Raw genomic sequence first — 20,631 nt, forward strand, 5'->3', positions numbered from 1 at the left:
TTGCCTAATTGGATAGGCAAGGCCGTATAACAAACAGTCGGATAGATCGAAATTATACAATTACTCACTTCCTAGTACTTTATAAAAGTTTTGCTATTTACTGAACTGTATGTTTTAAGGATTTATCACAGAAAATGGAGGTTCAAGAATAAAAATATTCTACATATTTCATGAGATAAATGTTATAGATGGTACTAAGATAAATTTTAAAATAATTACTTAATTGGAGGAAAAATGAATACAGTGTACAGTATGAATATAAACCATTTTAAGATAAACAAAGCAACGTAAAACTTAGGCCTAATTATTAAAAGAAAGCAATTTAAGCTATTTTAATGTTGATTGATTACACAAATGTGAAAACGATAAGTCTAAGAATGAAAAGTAAAAACATACAATTTTTAGATTTTAAAAATGTCCTTGATAAATGACTGCTTCTCCTTGGCACTCGCACTTTTGAGAAGGCATTAAAAGGCAAGTAACTTGCTCTATATATAGGGTGTTTCAAAACAATACCGACAACGTTTGGGACTTGATTCCTGACCCCAAGATAAGACAAAAAGTATAGACCAACCTGGGTGCACCAAAGTGGTCATACTTTTTGTCTTATCTTGGTGTAAGGAATCAACTCCCAAACGTTGTCGGTATAGTTTTGAAACACCCTGTGTATATATAGGCTGAACCACGGGAAATGGGACTCTTGGAAGTGGTAACAAGGCCAAACTGAAGCATATGGTGGCGCTAGTTGAAATGCCATTTTACCACAGAAGTCTGCCATTAAGTTTACCATGAGTGGTTGGCCAGTGTACGTACGTGTTCAAGCGATTGAAGCCTTTATTCGCGATGTTCCGTGGGAGCTGCGACGTGAGTATGACTGGCATTTTAGTGTGCCAAACAGGAAAGCAATTAACAGGTAGATGAAACAATGTCACACCAAACGACAATCTTAGGGCTGTACTGAGGATTCTCATGGAGAATTTGAGGATTTGTGTCCGACTAGTTATGAAAATTCAGTTTATTGACATCTAATCAGGTTGAAATTCGCGTCATCAGACATCATAAGATCGTCCAGCAAGTCTTCATAGCGATTCAGTTTGTCTAAAAGCAGTTCATAAAAGGTTTTTCTAAAAGCTGTTTGTCAACCAGTCATAGTTGTTGCACAATCTGTATCTTGTGCGGATGATAGTGTAGGCCCTCCTTAAAAATACGACTCACTGATGTAGGCGACATGTGGCAGTGTTGCATGGTGACGAGTTGATTTTTGCTGATTTGCTGCAAAGCCTGTTGTACACGATCGATGTTTTCTGGTCTACGGACTGTCCTTAAAGGTTCTTCATGCTTCTTGTCGACAACAGAACCAGTTTCTCCCATTGTTTCACCCACCTGGAATTTCTTACCTGTATGGCACACTGAAATGCCGGTCCTGCCCACGTCGCAACTTCCGCTAAACAGCAACTATTCTTTTCTAGCGAACAAAGGCTTCCAGTGTTCGAACACGCAAATGCACTCGCCAACGACTAATGGTAAACTAAATTGCAGACTTTGTGATGTAGACGGTATGGCAACTAGCGCCACCATGCGGTTCAGTTTGTAAGTGTTGCCTCTTTCAAGTATCTCATTTTCCGTGGCTCACCCTGTATATATATATATATATATATATATATATATATATATATATATATATATATATATATATATATATATATATATATATATATATATAATTTCCTTACGGACATTTTTTCTTTTTTTCTCAACTAGGCTGGATAATCGATAGTTTGTTGTAGGTATAAAAATAGAAATATTTTTCCATGCCTTGAATATTTCATGACTTAAAGACAGACATTATTCTTTTTTAAGACACTACTTACATTGAAGTAACAATGGGAAGAGAGAAGAACATGTCCTTGGAGCGATCTTTGTCAACCACTACGTTGTCCAATCCAACATCTACGTCACCAGAGACAACGGCTCCCAGCAGATACAACCAAACGGACTCCTCGTTTTTCCAACCCAATTTGCTGTATGATTTCAGTTGGTAGCTGCAAAAACAAATTAAACAATTATCATTAGAGCCTGTATACAGATGTATCAAAACACTTAAATATATACTATAAATAAGTAACATGCAATTAAGAAACAGTTTATTCATTACAGTTTAACTTATTTATTAGTAGCTCTTATGATTCGGCTAGATATCATTCATACCTTTTAGGGGCCACCTAACACAAGTTGGTTAGTGACTTTTGTACAATAGTTCTTATTATTTACGTACACTGAAGATATTTTAAAGTGAACCTGCAGAAAGAAATGTAATTCCATACCCTAAAAATAATTATTAATGAGACAGGGTCGATTTACTGAAATAAAAGTATAAGGGTGATGAATTTATGTATGGATCCGTACAATATAACTGCACCAGTAGTAATATTGAATATATGTCTTTAAGAGTTTTATCTGTAAATTAATTAACTATTAATTAATTAATTAATTAGTTTCATTAGATCGTACAATCCCCTATGAAGTTCATATTTTTCAAACATTCCTTGAGAATATTGATTTGGGGCTAAATTGATCAAGTATTCTAGAAGAAGAAGAAATGTATGTCTTATGAAGTAGTTTTTGAACAATATAGTTTTTGTACATTTACTGCAAAATTTTTACCTTTTTTACATTCGTTATTTATTTTCGTAAGTACTGTAATTTTTAATATTACATTTATTACTGTAAGGACTCATTAATTTACTTTTGAAATATGTTAAATTTTACAATTATAATAAATTTTATTGTTATTGTAAAAATAAGTGAAAAGTTTTTCTAAATGGAGTATCGATTTTTGACATTACGAGATCAACGATATTCATTTTTCAAAGATTTGTAATTAGATAACGCTTATAAAAGTGCCAAAAGTCAATTTTGTTTGTTTTCTTTAGGTGTAGAAGAGTTTAAGGATAGCAACATTTGAAAAATTAAACATATAATAATGGAGTAGGCCTAAATGAAGTATAGAGTTACGTGATATCTCAGAGAACAATAGGTTACATCGATTGCGGAATATGTTCACAAGTTACTTTGTGTTTACTTACACTACCTGCCCCAGTTAGTATCCTTACGCAGACAGCAGACACGGAATATAGGATTGGTTTAGAAATATTTTAGGACATGGCGTTTTTATACCTTTGCAAATAAAACACGGGGCTTGTGTAAACCCAACTCCCCCCAGTTCTTTGTCACCGGAACTGGAAGAACCACTACTACTAGCGGTACTACTACTACTTCTACTACTACTACTACTTATATTGAGAACAGAACCCAACCAATCCCAGTGTGGCTTCTAACCCGCTCCTACTATTACTACTACTAGTACTACTACTACTATTGCTACTAACTACCACTACTACTACTGCTACTACTACTACTACTTATACTAAAGCTTCCTTACCACAAGATTTACCTTAAATCTTCATAACATGCGATTCCGATTCATTATGAACTAATATGAATCGTTGGAACCATTATGATTTGTTAAAAATCACTGGGGGTAGCAGGCTATACTCAATCCAAACACGGTGCAATTGTCGAAATCTAACGTGCTGTATTATTACGAGAAGCTAGTATCCATCTAATCCGCGTTACGGTAGAGCGAAGGATAAGGACTTGCGCATTACTGCGAGAGTCTGCACGAAGCAGACACGTTAGCGAATGTGGGTATATGCATAATGAAATATTTGTTAAATTCAGCGTTTGGTAAAGCGACTGCCTATTCCTCTGGTAGTGCCAGTTTCTGCTTATGAATGTCAACTAAAAAGGACTTTCTCAAGTTAACTTGAGCTAAAGCTGACTTACTTTTTTCTTTGTTTCGATTTTTTCGAACATTCCTACGAAATTTGATGCTATAAATCGATTAGCGGAGACCGGGCCTGGTTGAAACACCGTCTTGGTTGAAACAGTAGCTAAAAATTATGACGAAAGGAGCATAGCAACTCTGTCTTCCTAGTACAGCAACATTAGTCAAATCTCTTCATTGTGTACGAGTTTCATGGAGGTTGGGGCCACTGTTCACAATTTATCTTGAAAAATTTGTTTTTGAAGGTGATGAGTAACTTTAAAAATAATGTTTTTCTTTTATTATTTCAGAATAACAAAGTTATGGAAATATAAGTAGTATCCAGCAAGTGGTTTGAAGTATCGTGTACGATTTGCATTGCTTATATTTTGATTTAACAAATTGTGTGTGTCATTATTTGCATTCTTATCATGGCGGATAGCAGGGGGTTGATTGAAACACAAATTTTTAAGTGTTTCAACCAACCTCGCTTACATTTTCTCATATAGTCAAGCCTTTGTAAACGATGAATTGATTTTTTAAAAATGATTTGAGTTCTTATGATTCAAATAATTTAGTCATTTCAAAAACTACAAACTACAAACAGGGAGAAGCATTAGCTTAGTAGGACTATCGAAAAAGAACCTGTTCACTAAAGAAAGAAATAGAAAAAAAAATTGACCCCAGTTCGAGTTCAGAAGATGAATACTTTTGTCTTTTTTGTTGTGATACATATTCTAACAGCAAACCTCGTGAAAAGTGGGTTAAATGTACATCATGCCACTTTTGGGCTCATGAAATGTGCACTGATGGAACAGTTCCTTTCGTATGTCAGAACTGAAATTCCGACGATTATTAGGAATGCAGCTTTCGCGAAGCAACATAACAAGTAATGCAGTACTGCAATGCTATGTTTTATCATTGTTACAAGCACATTTTCTGTATGGGTATGAAAATAGTTTTGATCTGTTTCACAATTTGTGTAGAATTCGCATTATATTATAGCTAATTACATTTTATAAAGGCTAAAATAGAACTTAGAATAATATATTTCCTTTGTTTCAATCAACCCCACGATGTGTTTCAATCTACTCCGTGAACGGTGTTGCTTGTAACACTTGTAGACCTGAAGAAAATCGTGTGTTACTCCGTAATGTAAACCAATAAAAGAATGAAAATGTACATAATACGAGGTGAAATTTCAAACTTTAATTTGGTTCATTTTTTTTTTTTTTTTTTTTTTTTTTTTTTGTGAATTTCAAATACATATTACAAAAGTTATGTGGGCAAATGTAAAAAATGTTTCAACCAGCCCCGGTCTCCCCTAGTACGGGTCCCAATTCCTAGCGGTGACTGTCAAGGTCAAATTCAATGTTAAACGTCAAAAAGCCTTACCTTAGGCTTTGTGCAAAAGTGCGAAATGCACACTTTGAGCATGCACACTCAAAGTCTACAAATGGAGTGTACACTATATAGTGTACACTTTGCCAAATTAACTTTTGATCCGCATTTCGTGTCAGCGTCTCGTCGTGGTGGGACATGAAACATTGATAACAAGAGAAGTGAGCATTTTGCGTGCTAGAAAAAATAATGTTTTCTTTTTAGATGAATGACTTTCCTGTTATATTAAAGATAAAATATCGTACAAATTGAGAATATAGTGCAACCATAAAATGACTTAAGAGTTTCTTTGATGTATGCCAACAGCTTAAGAATTGCTGTACCTATAAATATTTGTCACTTCGGGTCTCTCACGCGCAGATTAACAAGAGCGGAGCGTAAAGGCAATAACTATATACATATTGTGTTATGTGCACAACATTCTCGTAAGAGCATAAAAACCACTAAACTATTGGTGATGTTCTATTTTATTAGTCATGTTTGCGAGGGAATATTTATTAATCTACCGGGAGAAGAGTAGCACTTGCTTGTTAGGGTCTGATAACACTGTTGCGAAGTAACTATAGAATTTCTTTGCAAGCGAAAGCAGACAACTTGCAAGAGTGGAACTGAGGGGAGCGCTGTTTACAATAATGTGGGTCAAAACAACTTTGGGGGAGAGAGTTCATATTTTGTATAGTAGCTTCCTGTACGGTGGATTATACAACAATGACACTGACAATTTTACCCGAAAATCTTCGAAATAGTGTCTTCATATTCTCATTCTTCTCCAAAAGTTAATACTTACAAGGATGACAAGAAATGAAGTGGTGCAGTTTAACACATGAGAACGAAAATTTACAGGAAAAAGGCGTTATGTCACTATGAAATACCAATGTATAAGGATCACATATTCTCATAGTGGATAACATTAATTAAAGTAATATGGTAAAAATAACAAAAAATGTAAGATTACTATTTTATAAGCCCGCTTAAATGAAGTCCTGTACATTGTATACGATCCAACATTTGAATGTACTTCACTATGCTTTAGGCGCCCTACATCTCTCTTCATACACACACGCTTTCTCTTCCATATGCTTCCCATTCCGAAAATGGTTACTCAATTACGAAACCAATCCCTTGGTCCAGGTATAGCTAAAAAAAACTACTAATATATAAGAATTTTATGAAAATTAGGAAATGGTTTTATATGAAAAGTCCGTATAAGTCATGGCTCTCGTTGTCAACTACACGGAAGGAATTACTTGTTAATAATCATTTCATAGTGGGTACAGTAATAGGATTATATGAATTAAGGAGAATTTGTGAAATCTTTGATAAAGGTGTAGAAAGAAATTTTTGACCTGTATTTCGCTTTTGAACAGCTGTAAAAATGCAAAATGTACGATAATTGGCATATTACGCTTCCTCACATAGATCAAGTGTAACGAAATGTGGTAGTTTTGAAGGGAATTTGTTTGTTTAGAATCAAAACTGGAAAATTAGGCCTATCTACGTACGAATTAACATTTGCAGCTGTTGCTATATCTATACAGTAATGAATAATGTAGGTATTCATTATTCTATGCTAAAGCTTAATATTTTAATCCGTATGCCATTCAAGTTTGTAATTTACGTGCAAATAGCTGTATTACTGATATTCTAAATATCACAATTGCGTGTCCTAAATGTGATATTGCATGGAGCGTATGGACGGAGCAAAGCTGAAGTGTTCCGCAAAGTGAAAAAAAGTACACGGTACTTTTCAATATCTCTCTAAAGGCTAGTGAGACATTACAAGGCCCAATACAAGGATACATGATAACTCTACAATTCTCTCTAACCATCTAATAGATACACTTTGGTACGTAGTATAGGAGGAGCACTGTTCAATTGCTTACCCACTAGCTTTCGTAATTCACGCCGCCCTAATTAAACGGATTGCGTAATTGATGTCGCTCTCACGAACAGCGACACTTAGAAAAGAACCCAAGACCGTGAGAAGGTTGCTTTGTGTTTACTTATGATATATGAATAAAATAGTCTTACAGTAATTTTTGGGGAAAGTGTTTGAAAAAATTCATCCCAAGAATAATCTACACTTTGATGATATTTTCTGAAGAGACAACTCACGTCATATTGCAGGTTTGTTTATGAAATATGCATAAAATCGGCTGAACAATTCTTTAGAGAACGTGCCCAGGAAAACTTACTCCAAGAAGAAACTACTCCTTGTGGACATCTTCAAAGGAAATTGCTTACACCATACTATAAGATTTAAAAAACAAAGGACTTATTCTATGCAATATTAGTTTTCTTATCGTTTTATTACTATTAAAATTACCTTTCTTAGAAATTTTCTAAATATTTGTCATAGTAGTTATTGAAGGATTCAAATCAATCTGTACATATTTTCTTTTTTCAGCTAATCTTTACCATGTAATACTTTAAGATTCTTATTTGCTTCTGAGGCCATTTAAATTGTCTACACGATGGAAGTTAATTGTGCAGGTTTCACATTTTTCTCAAATTTCGATTCAGGAAATATGGCCAAAGTGGAACAGGTTCTCAAAAAGAATGGTACTGGTATGTTATAATAACATTGTTCTTTACTTTATGTTTTGAAACAATACTTAAAATACGCAAATTCGTTTTTTAACTTTGAGTGTGAGTGTACTTTAATTGTGAGTATTCCATTGTGTGTAAAGAATATGACTCCTTATAGAGTTAGTGTCCATATCTCATATGGGGTATACTCATTGCTTTCCACCGTATTTTGCATCAAAGAAAAAAGCGAATTTACTGCGAAAGAATGACAATGGTAACAGTTCAATCGTTGAATACTTACGCCCAGTGTCATAAAAAATGTTACTAGAAACTCATCCTTTGTTTTAAAGGATAAAAGGTTTAATAAGATGTTGCCGATTGTCATAGAGTTCATAAACTACATCTACATTGGCCAATACACAATTACATTACAAAAGAAAGAGGAAGAATATAGTGCTATTATAGTAAATGCATCTTTTGTTCAGCGGATGAGAACAAGTTTTTATAAAATAATGACTGTATGTACAGTGATTCTTTTCAAACTCACGGATTTCATTTGGGTCTAGAATTTCTAACTGAAGTCCAATTTCCATGCTTTTTGTGACAAATGATCAAGTAAGATGGGAGATTTATGGGACTATGTTTGCTAGTTTAAATTCATCCAGAGTAATATCGGCCACGCCTCAAGAAAAAGAGCAAATATTCGTCAGTGTACTTTGCAATTGGAATGAGGTTTTGGATTTTTGAAGCGAAATTGCAGAATACAAATTAAGTGTTAGTGAGAATACAAATTAAGTGTTAGTGGTAACATCCAAAAATCCCACGATGAATAGCTACAGCCGATTTCTTGCTACAAACAACGGAGAGATTTCTTGGGCGACCTAAGGAGTCGATAAATAACATCCTCCACAAGAGCTGCGCAAAAGGTCCGATGTTTTCCTGTCTCACTCAGAAGCGATCCTGTTTCTTCCAATTTATTCACTAGCGACCATAGATATATTATGTTATTATGTGGGGCAGAACGTGAGGTAAATTTGTTTGTAAATGACCTTCGCAAAGCAACAACCGATTCCTTTACCAAAAACTTTTAACGACAAACTCATGTTGCACCAAAGAGTACACTATTCTTACTGTGTCCTGATTATACTCACACAGTAGCACAGAACTCTACAGGACAATTCCCAATACAACAGCACAGTTTCCTATTTCTTATTCTTATTGACCTTTGTGAGGTTTCCATGCACGAAGAAAACTCAAATCTTCACGCCGCACCGCACTTGATTCCAATTGTATCCTTCCTTGATCATTTGCCACAAAAAGCATGAAGATCGAACTTTGTTAGAAATTCTAGACCCAAATGAAATCCGTGAGTTTTAAAAAACTCACCCTGTAGTATTGAGTATTCTAGCTGCAGTTGGAGGTGTCTGTCTCAAGATTGATATTACCTGGTTATTAAATGTTTCATAATTTCTAAATTCTAAAATTTCGTGACGCACCGTATGGGACTGCGCGCCTTATCAGTGTGTCGCGACAGACCTGTTGAGCATGACTGGTTGACATATACAGACACACGCACTCACAAGAAAAAAAAAAAGAAACTATAGATTTAGTGATAAGAGGAAGAGAGAGAGAGAGAGAGAGGAATCGTGTTTATTCCCCTTCACACATAATGTCCATATGCATGATGATGTTTTCACGCATCTGGGTCACATGGGCCATACTTGATCACGGATCATACGGATTACGGGTGACAAAGTTTGTGACATGTTCCGTCACTTACAAAATGTACATGCCTACATTTGTGTGGTGGAAAAAAATATTTGAAGAATGATTATATTGTGGAATCAAGACTTTCGTACCATAACGAAAATTCTTTTACATTCATAATGGGTTGCTTGGGTCATTTAGAAATGTCTCATAGTTGTACTACACTTCTTATTGTTATATCAAACTTTCTATGAAGAATATCGTAAAATTTAAGAATAGAAACTAATTAGTATTTTCTGTAATTAATGTTTGATCTCTTTAAATCCTAGAATCCCCCAGAAAGGCAAAAGACGGCTCCCCGATGAGGGCACGTAGTCCAGCCAAAGACTATGGTAAGTTCTCATAGTGTTAATTAAGAAAGCCTGTAGTAAGGATATTTGATTCTGGACTAGTAGGTGAAACACTTTTCTTCTTAGCTGGGAATTGTCACTTGGTACATTAATAGAGGATAATTCACAGAGGAAGAAAATGCCTGTTGGTAAAGATGAAAGTGAATCCTTTGCCAGAAACGGCTTATGAGGTCACCGGAATGCTATTTTCTAACAAACGGGATCAAATTTGATACTTGTCATGAAATTAACCGAATGGAGCCAACTTTTTATTATTATTATTATTATTGAAACGTATGTATTCCGGGTCAAGAAACCGAATGGTCACCATTAGAATGCTTTACAACTTACGATCCATATTATTACATAGAAGTTATAATTAGTAAGTTTAAAAAAGTGTTTCTGATAATCTGCCCCTTCACGCGCAACAGTTTTTAATTGATTACCGGAATTTAAATGCAGCCGACAAAACCTGACAGACGAGCTCTGTTCTGGGTGTCCTAGCACCGCAGTTACGGATGAGAATGTAGCAATAAGAACTCTTGTGAAAAAGTTTCACCACATCACATAAGGGGAAATTCAGTCAACCTTCAAACTTGGATCAACTGCAGCATAGTCCATAATAAAAGATTGTCTCTTCCTTTGCAAGTGTTGCAATCGCTGGTCTCACAGGTGCTTACGGCTGAGCAAAAAGATGACCGCGTAAAGTGGTGCTTAACAGATTTTTGCAGAGTCAAAGTAAAGATGTTTATAAAATCGTCACAGGTAACGAAACACGTGAGGTTTCCATGCAACTATGACCCCGAAACAAAAGAACAATTGACAATATGGTGTTTCGTTCCGCGCTCCAAAAGTTAAAGAAGTACGCAGTGGGTAAAGTTATAGTGGCATCTTTTTTCTCTAAGATCGACCATTTACCAACTATACAGTTAGATGATCGACGTACAGTGACAATAGAATGGTACGTTACTTATTGCCTTCCGAGTGTATTTGAAACTTGGAGATTTCCCCACCGAAAGCCTCCACTGTCTCACTTTCTTGTTCATCACGACAATGCACAGCGCGCAAAATCTTGGGAGTTTCTATAGAAAAGTGGAGTCAATATTTTATCGTACTCGGTTTATTATCCAAATTTAGCTCCATGTGATTTTGTCTTCTTTCCAAAACTCAAGAAAAAGATTCCAGGACGCCGCTTTCTAACAAGTGAAGAAGCTATCGCACTGATATTCCAAAAACGATTTATATATATACGTAAATCAGAAATTGTAAAAGGTTTTATGTAAATAAATAGATTTTTAAAGACTTTTTAAAATTTTCGGCATGTTTCTCGTACATACATACGAGCAGCGTCCAATAAGTTATCTACCTAGACAGGAAGGAATGCAGATAGGTTCACCTGCTCATCACTGTTTTTCGATGTTGTCCCTGATGTTGTTGCCACTTTCTGGGCGGCGAAGAAATCCCAGAGAAAAACTTGTCTTTGTCGTGGCCAGTAAAACCACTGGGAAACAGTCTGTTGGACCTCGTTGTCCGACGGAAAACGTTGTCCCGGCAAGTTTTTCCACTGCATGGATTGCTTGTTCTCAGGATCCCGATGGTGGATCCAGGTTTCATTCTCTATCACCAGCTGCAAATCCATTGCTTGCGGAATAATACATACACTCTACTCATGGCCACTGCGTTGGTCCGACTGACCTCAAATTGAGCAGTGGGGTTTCTCACAGTAGCCTTGACGTGTGTGTCAGTGTCATTATGCTCTGCTCCTCCCTTTCTGTCTCAGTAGGTACTTATTGGATGTTCCTCGTATTGATACGATTTGTAGCACTAAGTTTGCCTAAATAAATGTGAAATTGTTTGAGGAAAATTCACTGGAGTTCAGTTACAGTTAAGGTAATTTAAGCATCATCCCATGTCTTCCTTTCATTTTAAGGTATAAGTTTGCCTAATGTTTAAGATTAAACCACAATAAACTTGGTAATATCACTAATGAACAACAACAAAATATGAAACTAGTTATAATGTTAACAAATTACAAACCTTGCCACCTCTTTAATTGCGTAATTTTAATTTATCCTTAACGATATTTCAGTTGAAAATATTTTACAACATCTGCAGCAGCTAAATAAAATTTATACAATTAAAGAGATAAGAAGTGTTTATTCTTTATTGTAAAATTTACGTAAAATGTACACCTTTACAAATTATAATTTAACCTCATGTTGATCCTGCAGGTGTTCCCAGAGACCCTGAGAATGAAGAACAATTTGAATTTAATGTGTGGACGAAGCCTGATTGTGCTGGAACAGTCTTCGAGACTAACTACAGAACTTGGTTCCATTTTGGAATAAGAGGTTGTATCCAGTTTTACTACATAAGTTATTACAATATGTATGTACCTGTATATATACACACTGTATACTGATGTTACTATGAACTTGTTTTCTAGGAACTTATAGTATTTCAGTTGTAGTATACTCATTATCTGTATTTGAAAGTAACTTTAATTACTATATACAGATACTTTTCACAGTAAAGTCCTCTCATGCAACATTATCCAACTTACAAGAAAACGGATTACGGTATCACGTGATTAGCCCCAGCGAAAAATATACTTTTGTTATTTCTAAGGCTTAAATTTCTATAATATGTTATATTGTTTTTTAACTTGACATCTTTCTAGATGTCGAATTAAATATAAACATATTTCTGACACTTGTGAACACGAAAACATGGATTTTATTGGTTATATAAATGCATATTTGAAGCACACTTTGGCTCAAGATCATTCGAGGGCTGAAGTGATATACGAGGACTCTCCAGAAAGTAGCAGACGTTTTGGCCGTGGGCGGGGCTAGAGTTGTCGTCTTGGTATCAGAACGTTGCCACTCTCATTACGCATCCAGCTGTAGTAGCATGAGGACTTTGACACTCTTAGTGTGCGCTTTCTGTGACGTGTTACAATGTGCGCTGCAATAGAAAATCCCGCCTCTTGTGAGGTGCGTTCTGGGATCAGATTTTCGTTAGCTAAAAACCACAAGCCAATTGAAATCTATCGCCAACTGTGAGAAGTGTATGGACATGGAATAATGAGTGAAGGCAGGGTGAGGCAAAGGTGCATTGATTTCAAAAATGGCCGTTCCAATGTTCATGATGAGGACCGCAATGGTAGGCCTAGCCTTGTGTCTGATGAACAGGTGAGGCAAATCGACCACAAAATTCATGTAAATCGTCGTTTCATGATTACAGAACTTGATGAACATTTTCCCCAAATTTCAAGGAGTTTATTGCATGAAATATTATTGGAAAAGCTTGGTTACCACCAATACCATACGGCAGATGTCTACCACGATGGTACTGAAAAATTTGTGCCACGGTACGATAAACGGCTTAACGTCTGTTACTTTGTGAATAGCCTCGTAAAAGCATATTTTTAGGCGATTTTCAATTATTGCTGAGAAATATATTGGCTAGTATTGGCCACAAAATCAATTGTAACTTATTTCTTATTGACCTTATGTAACAGGATTTGAAGGAATATTGTATTGTGTGAGATGATCAAAGTCGTTACATGACGTTGAAAAATGAAATTGGAATCAGCCTCTGTATCTTTCTTTTCCCGTCTGTAAAGGTACCTGAAGTCATTTCTTTGTTGTATATTGCTGAAACATATTTCCATCCACTTTACATACACAGAAGATGAAAGTAGTATTGCGAAAATAGTGGTAATCCACTTTAAGGACAATCAGAGATATGACTCCGCTTGAATTACCTTCGTACCACCTCCTGAAATCAACACTAGTAGCTACTTATAGTAAAACGCGTTTTTCTGTTTTTCTTCCTTTAGTACTGAGCGTATGGATATTTTTTGAGTATCAATGATGTTTGACAATTGTTGGAGGAATTTTTGTCATAGAACTTGTCATCACTGAGTATAATTTCAAGATGCCTAAAGTAAATTGCCCTAGATCCTTTCTATTTGAAGTATATAGAATATACTTCGACTTCACCCGCTCCACCTTCTCACGAAGGAAACTCTTCCTTTGCTTTGAGGAAGGAAGTGAATAACCTTGACTGTGTTGCCAATTTGTCATTCAGTCGTTTGGTCTTGACGAGTGAAGATTGTAGGCTACGTACCAGAATGGCTAACGGACAGTGCACATCGAAGCCCGTCAATGTGACAAACCTATCTACATTCAATTGTTGAAGGATCTCGGTCAAAGCAAATTATCCCTTCCTTCTCTTTCGAGGGAGGTACAGGAAAACACACATTGACATCAGCTCCAGGAGGGGCACACTTGAAATAGTAATGCTTTTTTTTTTTTTTTTTTTTTTTTTAATAATGTGAAGTTGTGCATTAGTTGAATTTTAGCATTAGTGTTATTTCAGCTTGCTTGGGAGGGGAGGGTAAAACTTCTCCGATGTAAGTAGTTAAATATATTTTTCTATTATTATTATTATTATTATTATTATTATTAGGGCCGTGGTGGCTCAGTGGTAGAGCGTTCACCTCTGGTGCTTGGGGTCCGGAGTTCGATCCAAGCCCCCACCAAGTGAACTTTGTGGTGGACAAGTACCGTGTGGGTGGGTTTTCTTGAGGTTCTCCCGTTTCGTCCCACTTTCTTCATTCCACCATTTCATTCATTACTCATCATCCCCGTCTCCTTTAGCCTAACTGGCATAATCGTGGGACGTAAAACTCAAAGATTACATTTCATTTCATTTTATTGTTATTGCTATATTACAGTATTATTGTATTGATGGCGGAAATATATCAAACTTTCTCCCTCATACTGAAACACCAAAAACTGCTTTTAGTTTACATTTGAAATGATATTTTGACATTTTAATTCATAAATGGAAGTATATTTTAAAACTTTTTAGTTTACAAAAAAATCGAATCCTGCTTAATTCATTGACGCAGTTTTCGTATAAAACTAAGCAATAGAACACGAAGAAGTATTTGACTGACGTACGTAAATCAAATTAAGCATTTTACTACATTGACTATTGGTCAGTAATATTCAGCATATGAAACACTAAAATGTTGCTTTGTTATATTAATAATCTTTGCTACTTTTTTCAACATATAGAAATAACTTGATAATTCACTGTTTTCTAAAGATCATTTAATGATAAAAGAACCATTGCATTATGCATAAGAGTAGCTACATTGTAATTTTAAGCGAATTTCTTGCTGCAAGAGTTTACTAAAACTGTTATGACGCTCTATTTCTTGCAGGTGGTCCTCCACAAACTTTAATAAAACTAAACATTATGAATATGAATGATAAGACGAAGCTTTTTGTACAGGGAATGCAGCCAGTGTATAGAATTGTACCTGGGATGGACTCGTGGGAAAGAATACGCGAAAAGCCTCGATATACTGTAAGTACCTTAAAAATAAGTAGCGGTGTCACGTGTACATTGGTTGAAAGAGTGTGGTTTGTATGACATGACATTTTCTCAATGAATATTGAAACCGGAAGTAGTAGATTTCTACCACTTTCGAATTTAGTAGAGAAATTAGAATGAAGATGAAACATGTTCTTGGAATGCTTAGCTGATTGCAGAAAACCGCTTCGCATTATCTACAACCGTATACAGGGTGTTTCAAAACAACACCGACAATGTTTGGGAGGTGATTCCTGACACCAAGAGAAGAGAAGAAGTGTAGACCAACCTGGGTGCACAAATACTTCCTTTCGGAGTTATAAGCAGCCGAAAACATGAAAAATTGAACTTTAGATGTCCATAGCTCCAAAACTATGGAACTTACCGTAGTCGGGTCAAGACTTCACTTACGAACTAGTATGTGCCCTATCCAAATATCCAAGTTTCAGAATCCTGCGGTACTTCCGAAACAATTTTTATAGAGGTAGTTGGTGAGTACTACAAATTATATGCCCGAAGCTAAACTCCCTCTATAAAAGTTGTTGCCTGAGTACCGCTGGATTCTGAAACATGTATTTTTGGATAGCGCACATATTAGTTCCTAAGTAAAGTCTTGACCCGACTACGGTAGGTCCGGTCCCATAGTTTTGGAGCTATGAACCGTTAAAGTTCATATTTTCATGTTTTCGGCAGCCTATAACTCCGAAAGGAAGCATTTGTAGACCCAGGTTGGTCTATACTTTTTGTCTTATCTTGGTGTCAGGAATCATCTCCCAAACGTTGTCGGTGGTTTTGAAACACCCTGTATATATTGGGTTTACTTAATAATTGAAAGTTAAAAAGTTTTTTTTTTTTTGTGTGTGTGTGTGTGTGTCTATGCAGGGTGTTCAGAGCACAAGGAAATCAAGTTCAGTTTCCAAAATTGTGAGTAACATAAAGTTTGTACGGTACACTTAAGTAGGTACTAGGAAAATTTTACATATTTTTTTTAACATTATACGAGCTATTTACAATATCTGAGCATAGATCTTCAAAGCTATCCAAGGAGCTTCATGTAGAGGTCTTAAAGATGAAATATATATCTAAAATAACAAAAGTGGATTTGATACCCTAGTGCACTGAACACGCCATATATACTATGAGAATTCTAATAATGTTTACCTGAGCGTCACTTCAGGTTTTTCAAGGAGGGAAAGATCATCCACTGACATAAGACTTTCAAGTTTTTTTTTTTTTTTAATTAGTATATTAGTATACACTTTAGATATTAGAAAGCATGCGTTTCTGAAACTTACCCCCTCCACTCTTCAAATGACGCCCCTAATTCTATGGGATTCTCAATGCAATTCACTTCAATTCTCCCTTCTTGTCTTTTGAAGACTAATGTTAAATTTACGAGAATCACATGAACAGACCCCGGTGATTACTTGGGGAACAAAGTGGCTGTGGTAGAGTGCTCACTTTTACTGTGAGAGGCCCTTACCCAAGTAATTTTGTGGAAGATAACAACCTGTTCGTGTTTTTTCTGGGTTTTTCCATTATCTTCCACATTCTAATTCCACAAATTATGTAATAATCATTTACTTTAATTAATCATCCGTCTCCTTAATTCGAAAGGGTATAAACGTAGAACTTACCACTAGAAGATATCAGTCCTTTTTAATTTTTCGAGGGCCATTTGCGGTTCGCAGACCACACTTTGAGAAATGCTGTTATTAATCACCCAGTGCCGTAACTTAAATTTTTTCTGGGAGTGCAAGCATTAATATTTGCCCCCCGCAAAATTCAAAAATAGTCCCTTTCTTTCAATCTTTCTCTTACTGTTTGTGGCCTCCCCCGGAGCCTGTGGGCCCTCCCGCACGGAAAGGTCTTCGTGGCCGTTAGTTACGCCCCTGGGCACTTTCCATACATGACAAATAAATTAAGGGACCGATATTGACAAATCTCAAAGCCATACCAATAAATGTTATTTCTAGGGCCCCTAATAGTAAACATTTTTTACTGAAATGGGCCCAGGACTCATTTTTGTTTTATTTACCTTTTGTGTGCTGTTTTGTTTATGTAATGTAGTGAACCTATTTGATACTTCATTTATAATTTCATGTTCGTATCGTATCGACTAAGAAAATTTTGTCTTAAAGTGCACCCCTCCTCGAACGGCGGGGAGCTTCCCTGGAGGGGTAGTTGCACCCTGCCCACCCTGTAACCATCAATAAGTCAACATAGATTTACTAATATTTATCCAATAAGTGTTTTGGTTTCTAATATGCGATGACTGTTAACGATGTCTTGCGTACTTTCAGGTTGATGAGAACAACCAATTTATTTTGAGCTTTCGCCTGCACACGCCCGAATCCAAGGACGCTTCAATTTACATAGCGTTCACCTACCCATACCCTTATTGTGATATGCAGAAGCTGCTGAGTGAAGTGGACAAACGGTGCGAACTATACAAGCGAGTGTACAAGGAGAAGGGCAACCTCGACTCCATCTACTATCATCGGGAGGTTGTTTGTTATTCGCTGGAAAAGAGAAGGATTGACCTGGTCACTATCTCCTCCTACCACGGAATCACCAATGAAAAAGAGGTCCGCTTAAAAGATCTGTTCCCAGACAAGAAAACTCCTCGCCCGTTCAAATTCATAGGGAAGAAAGTGGTGTTTATCAGCGCCAGAGTCCACGCTGCAGAGACTCCCTCCAGTTACGTCTTCGAGGGATTCCTCAACTACATCCTCCAGGAAACAGATCCGATCGCTCTGTTGCTCCGGAAGCGTTTTGTGTTTAAGCTGATTCCTATTCTGAACCCAGACGGAGTGGCCAAAGGACATTACCGTACGGACGTCCGAGGAATCGACCTGAACACTGTTTACCGCAATCCTTCGTTAGATTTTCATCCTTCTGTGTATGCCGCAAGAGCTCTCATCCGCTACTACCATTTCGGAGAGGAGAAAGAGGACATCATTGAGCTGGAGTACGACTCCTCCGACGATGACGTCCGCAACTAATCCTCTGAGGTCACCCAATAGTTTACCACTAGCTAAATTCGTAAAAATTTTAGTAACAAATAAGTGGAAATCGAAATATGCTCTGTGAACACATGTAATTTTATTATTAGATCACAAATTGAGACACATCTTCAGAATGATTCACCTAGGTTAGTCCTTTGATATCCAACGACATATTAATTTTCATTAGTTGGTTAACACGTTAATACTTAATCGGAAGTTATTGTTTCGGAGAAACACATAAGCATAGAATTAGCTAGTTAAGAAATTGTAACGCTTAACCTTGAAGAAATATATAAAGAACGTATGGAGACATGGAGAGGTTGTCGTTTTATTCGTTTCTTGATATAAAGGTTTTCTGGTACCATTTCGTTTTGCAAATTTTTGCCTTAACTTTTTTAAACTTTAACTACAAGTTATCAGAATTCTTCCGCGTAACGAGAGGCCCACGAAGAGTGTGGTATAACAACATTCAAACAATATTATTTATTTATTTTTTTATTCACAGAGTTTCATACAGCATTAAGCCAATTAGGGATGCGCACGAGACGAGTCGAGACACGGCTCTTCCAATAGAGAAATATACATTTTTCAAGTCGAGACATCACTTTCACGGCACATTTTCGAGACGAGACAGCCACAAATCTTGTCTCGTGCACATCCCTAAAGCCAATTGACTGAAATTAATAACAAATAAAATAAAATAAAAATAAAAATAAAAATAAAAAATAAATACAAACAAAGAAAGCTCACCTCTAAATTTACAATATTCCCTTTAGCTGAGTTCTAAAGTTTTGTTCAGAAGTAAAAAATATTACATCATGTTAGCAATGTATTGTATGCATGCGCTAGTCTATAAAACAACAAGCGTTTTACAATTGATAATCTAGATGTCTCGTATGTTATAGCAAATTAAGAGAACGAATTCATCAGAGAGAAACTCGAAAATTAATCTCTGATAATAAAAATCCAGAATCAACTTTACCAGTGATAATCTTATATAGGTAAAGTAGGTCTGCACCTTGGCGTCGTTTTTCTGAGGTACATAAGTTCATTAAATATATTATTACTTGTCTCGTGTGGTCACGTAACTCGGGAATTCTAAATCTAACTATGGTAAGAAAGAAGTTTAAGACCGAGTCAACGAGGTGAACAATATTCAATGATGGGGAAATGTAAGTCTCATAAAGCATTGTAAAGACAGTATGACTTTGTATTTCGGGAAATCTATAAAGTAGACCGAGTAATTTCATAGTTCTGGATAAGATCGATGAGATGCATGGGCGCCCAAAGGGGTCGGCCCCCTGGCTTACGAAAATGTACACGTAATATAACAAACCACGTATATTAAATACCAGAAATACCAGACGTAATATAGCAACCATGGAGATGTCCCCCTAGAAAATTTTCTTCGGCGCCCCTGATGAGATGTGATTCGTAAAGGAGAATTTATTGGAATATATGACGTAATGACTTGCATATCTTTAAACGTTGATACATGCTTTTCGTTGTAATGATACGATTATTTTATAAACTTAGTTTACATTACGAATCATGTTACACTCAAACAATGTTTGAGATCTTACGAATGAACTAGTGTCCAACGAGATTCCTGAAATTGCTCGTCTCGTCTCGAAAAAGAGACGAGAATTATCAAGTTTCTTGTATTTTCCGAAACATTTTGGTGGTTTCTTTTACAAGGATTCATTTATCGGGAAGTAAATTTATAATCAGGATGTATGATTTTCTTATCTTTAGTTACTCTGTAAACTCCTACTGAAAACTTGTGTTAGTAGAGAAACCTCATAAAAGCTAATAGAAAACAAAATAGTCTATGAGGCTCAGGTGGGCAGGTCATGTAGCAAGAATGGAAGAAAATAGGAACGTTTTCAAAGCCTTAACTGGAAGACCAACCGGAAAACAACCATTAGGAAGATCTAGGCTCAGATGGGAAGACAATATTAAGATGGATCTGATAGAAATAGGAATACAAACTAGAAACTGCACAGAGAAAAATCCGTTCTCCGGACAGCGGTATATTGCACAAATGTACGGTATCCTCTTGCTTACTATAGAAGTCAGTACGGAGCATACGTTATATGTATGCTACATAGGCATTGCCCTTAGATGTTACATCATGCCGTTGCAGGATGTCTGATATCTAACAGTTTTCCGTATGACATCACATGCATATACTTATGTTACCTTCGTCAACTATATCTTGTATACGTCCATTTGTATGTGAGATCCTGACCGCCTACATTATTTCATATGGAATCCAGGTATAGATGGAACACTTATACGGAAAGTATTATAAAACATGCGTTTTCAGTTATACGTCTGCTGTACGTTAAGTCCAGAAACTACAGGAATTACGCATGTA

General features: G+C 36.1%; 2 protein-coding genes across 4 annotated transcripts in view; one reads left to right on the forward strand and one right to left on the reverse strand.

The window, feature by feature from the left end:
* The window catches only part of LOC145663200 (ionotropic receptor 84a-like), a 21,594-nt gene extending 18,261 nt beyond the window's left edge, over positions 1 to 3,333 (reverse strand). Inside the window, exons 1-2 of the mRNA XM_081729544.1 lie at positions 3,087 to 3,333; positions 1,872 to 2,042 (exon numbers count right to left, since the gene is read on the reverse strand). Of these exons, the coding sequence (XP_081585670.1) occupies positions 1,872 to 1,903 (32 nt within the window). The 5' untranslated portion in view covers positions 1,904 to 2,042; positions 3,087 to 3,333. The remainder of the gene's footprint in view (positions 1 to 1,871; positions 2,043 to 3,086) is intronic.
* On the forward strand, positions 2,549 to 18,567 carry LOC145663199 (cytosolic carboxypeptidase-like protein 5). Of its 3 annotated transcripts, none has more exons than XM_081729541.1 (6): positions 2,549 to 2,690; positions 7,635 to 7,795; positions 9,793 to 9,855; positions 12,084 to 12,203; positions 15,092 to 15,237; positions 17,547 to 18,567. In XM_081729541.1, exons 2-6 carry the CDS (start codon positions 7,702 to 7,704, stop codon positions 18,246 to 18,248), a joined length of 1,125 nt encoding a protein of 374 aa, XP_081585667.1. In that variant the 5' UTR covers positions 2,549 to 2,690; positions 7,635 to 7,701; the 3' UTR covers positions 18,249 to 18,567. The 3 variants fall into 3 exon arrangements, with proteins under 3 accessions (XP_081585667.1, XP_081585668.1, XP_081585669.1); XM_081729542.1 differs by having other exon boundaries at positions 7,635 to 7,789; XM_081729543.1 differs by lacking the exon at positions 7,635 to 7,795 and having other exon boundaries at positions 2,607 to 2,690.
* Positions 18,568 to 20,631: the final 2,064 nt, after the last annotated feature.

The sequence above is a fragment of the Thermobia domestica genome, chromosome 10 (assembly GCF_964235325.1).
Source record: "Thermobia domestica chromosome 10, izTheDome1.hap1.1, whole genome shotgun sequence".
In the NCBI taxonomy this organism is placed as follows: Eukaryota; Metazoa; Arthropoda; class Insecta; order Zygentoma; family Lepismatidae; genus Thermobia; species Thermobia domestica.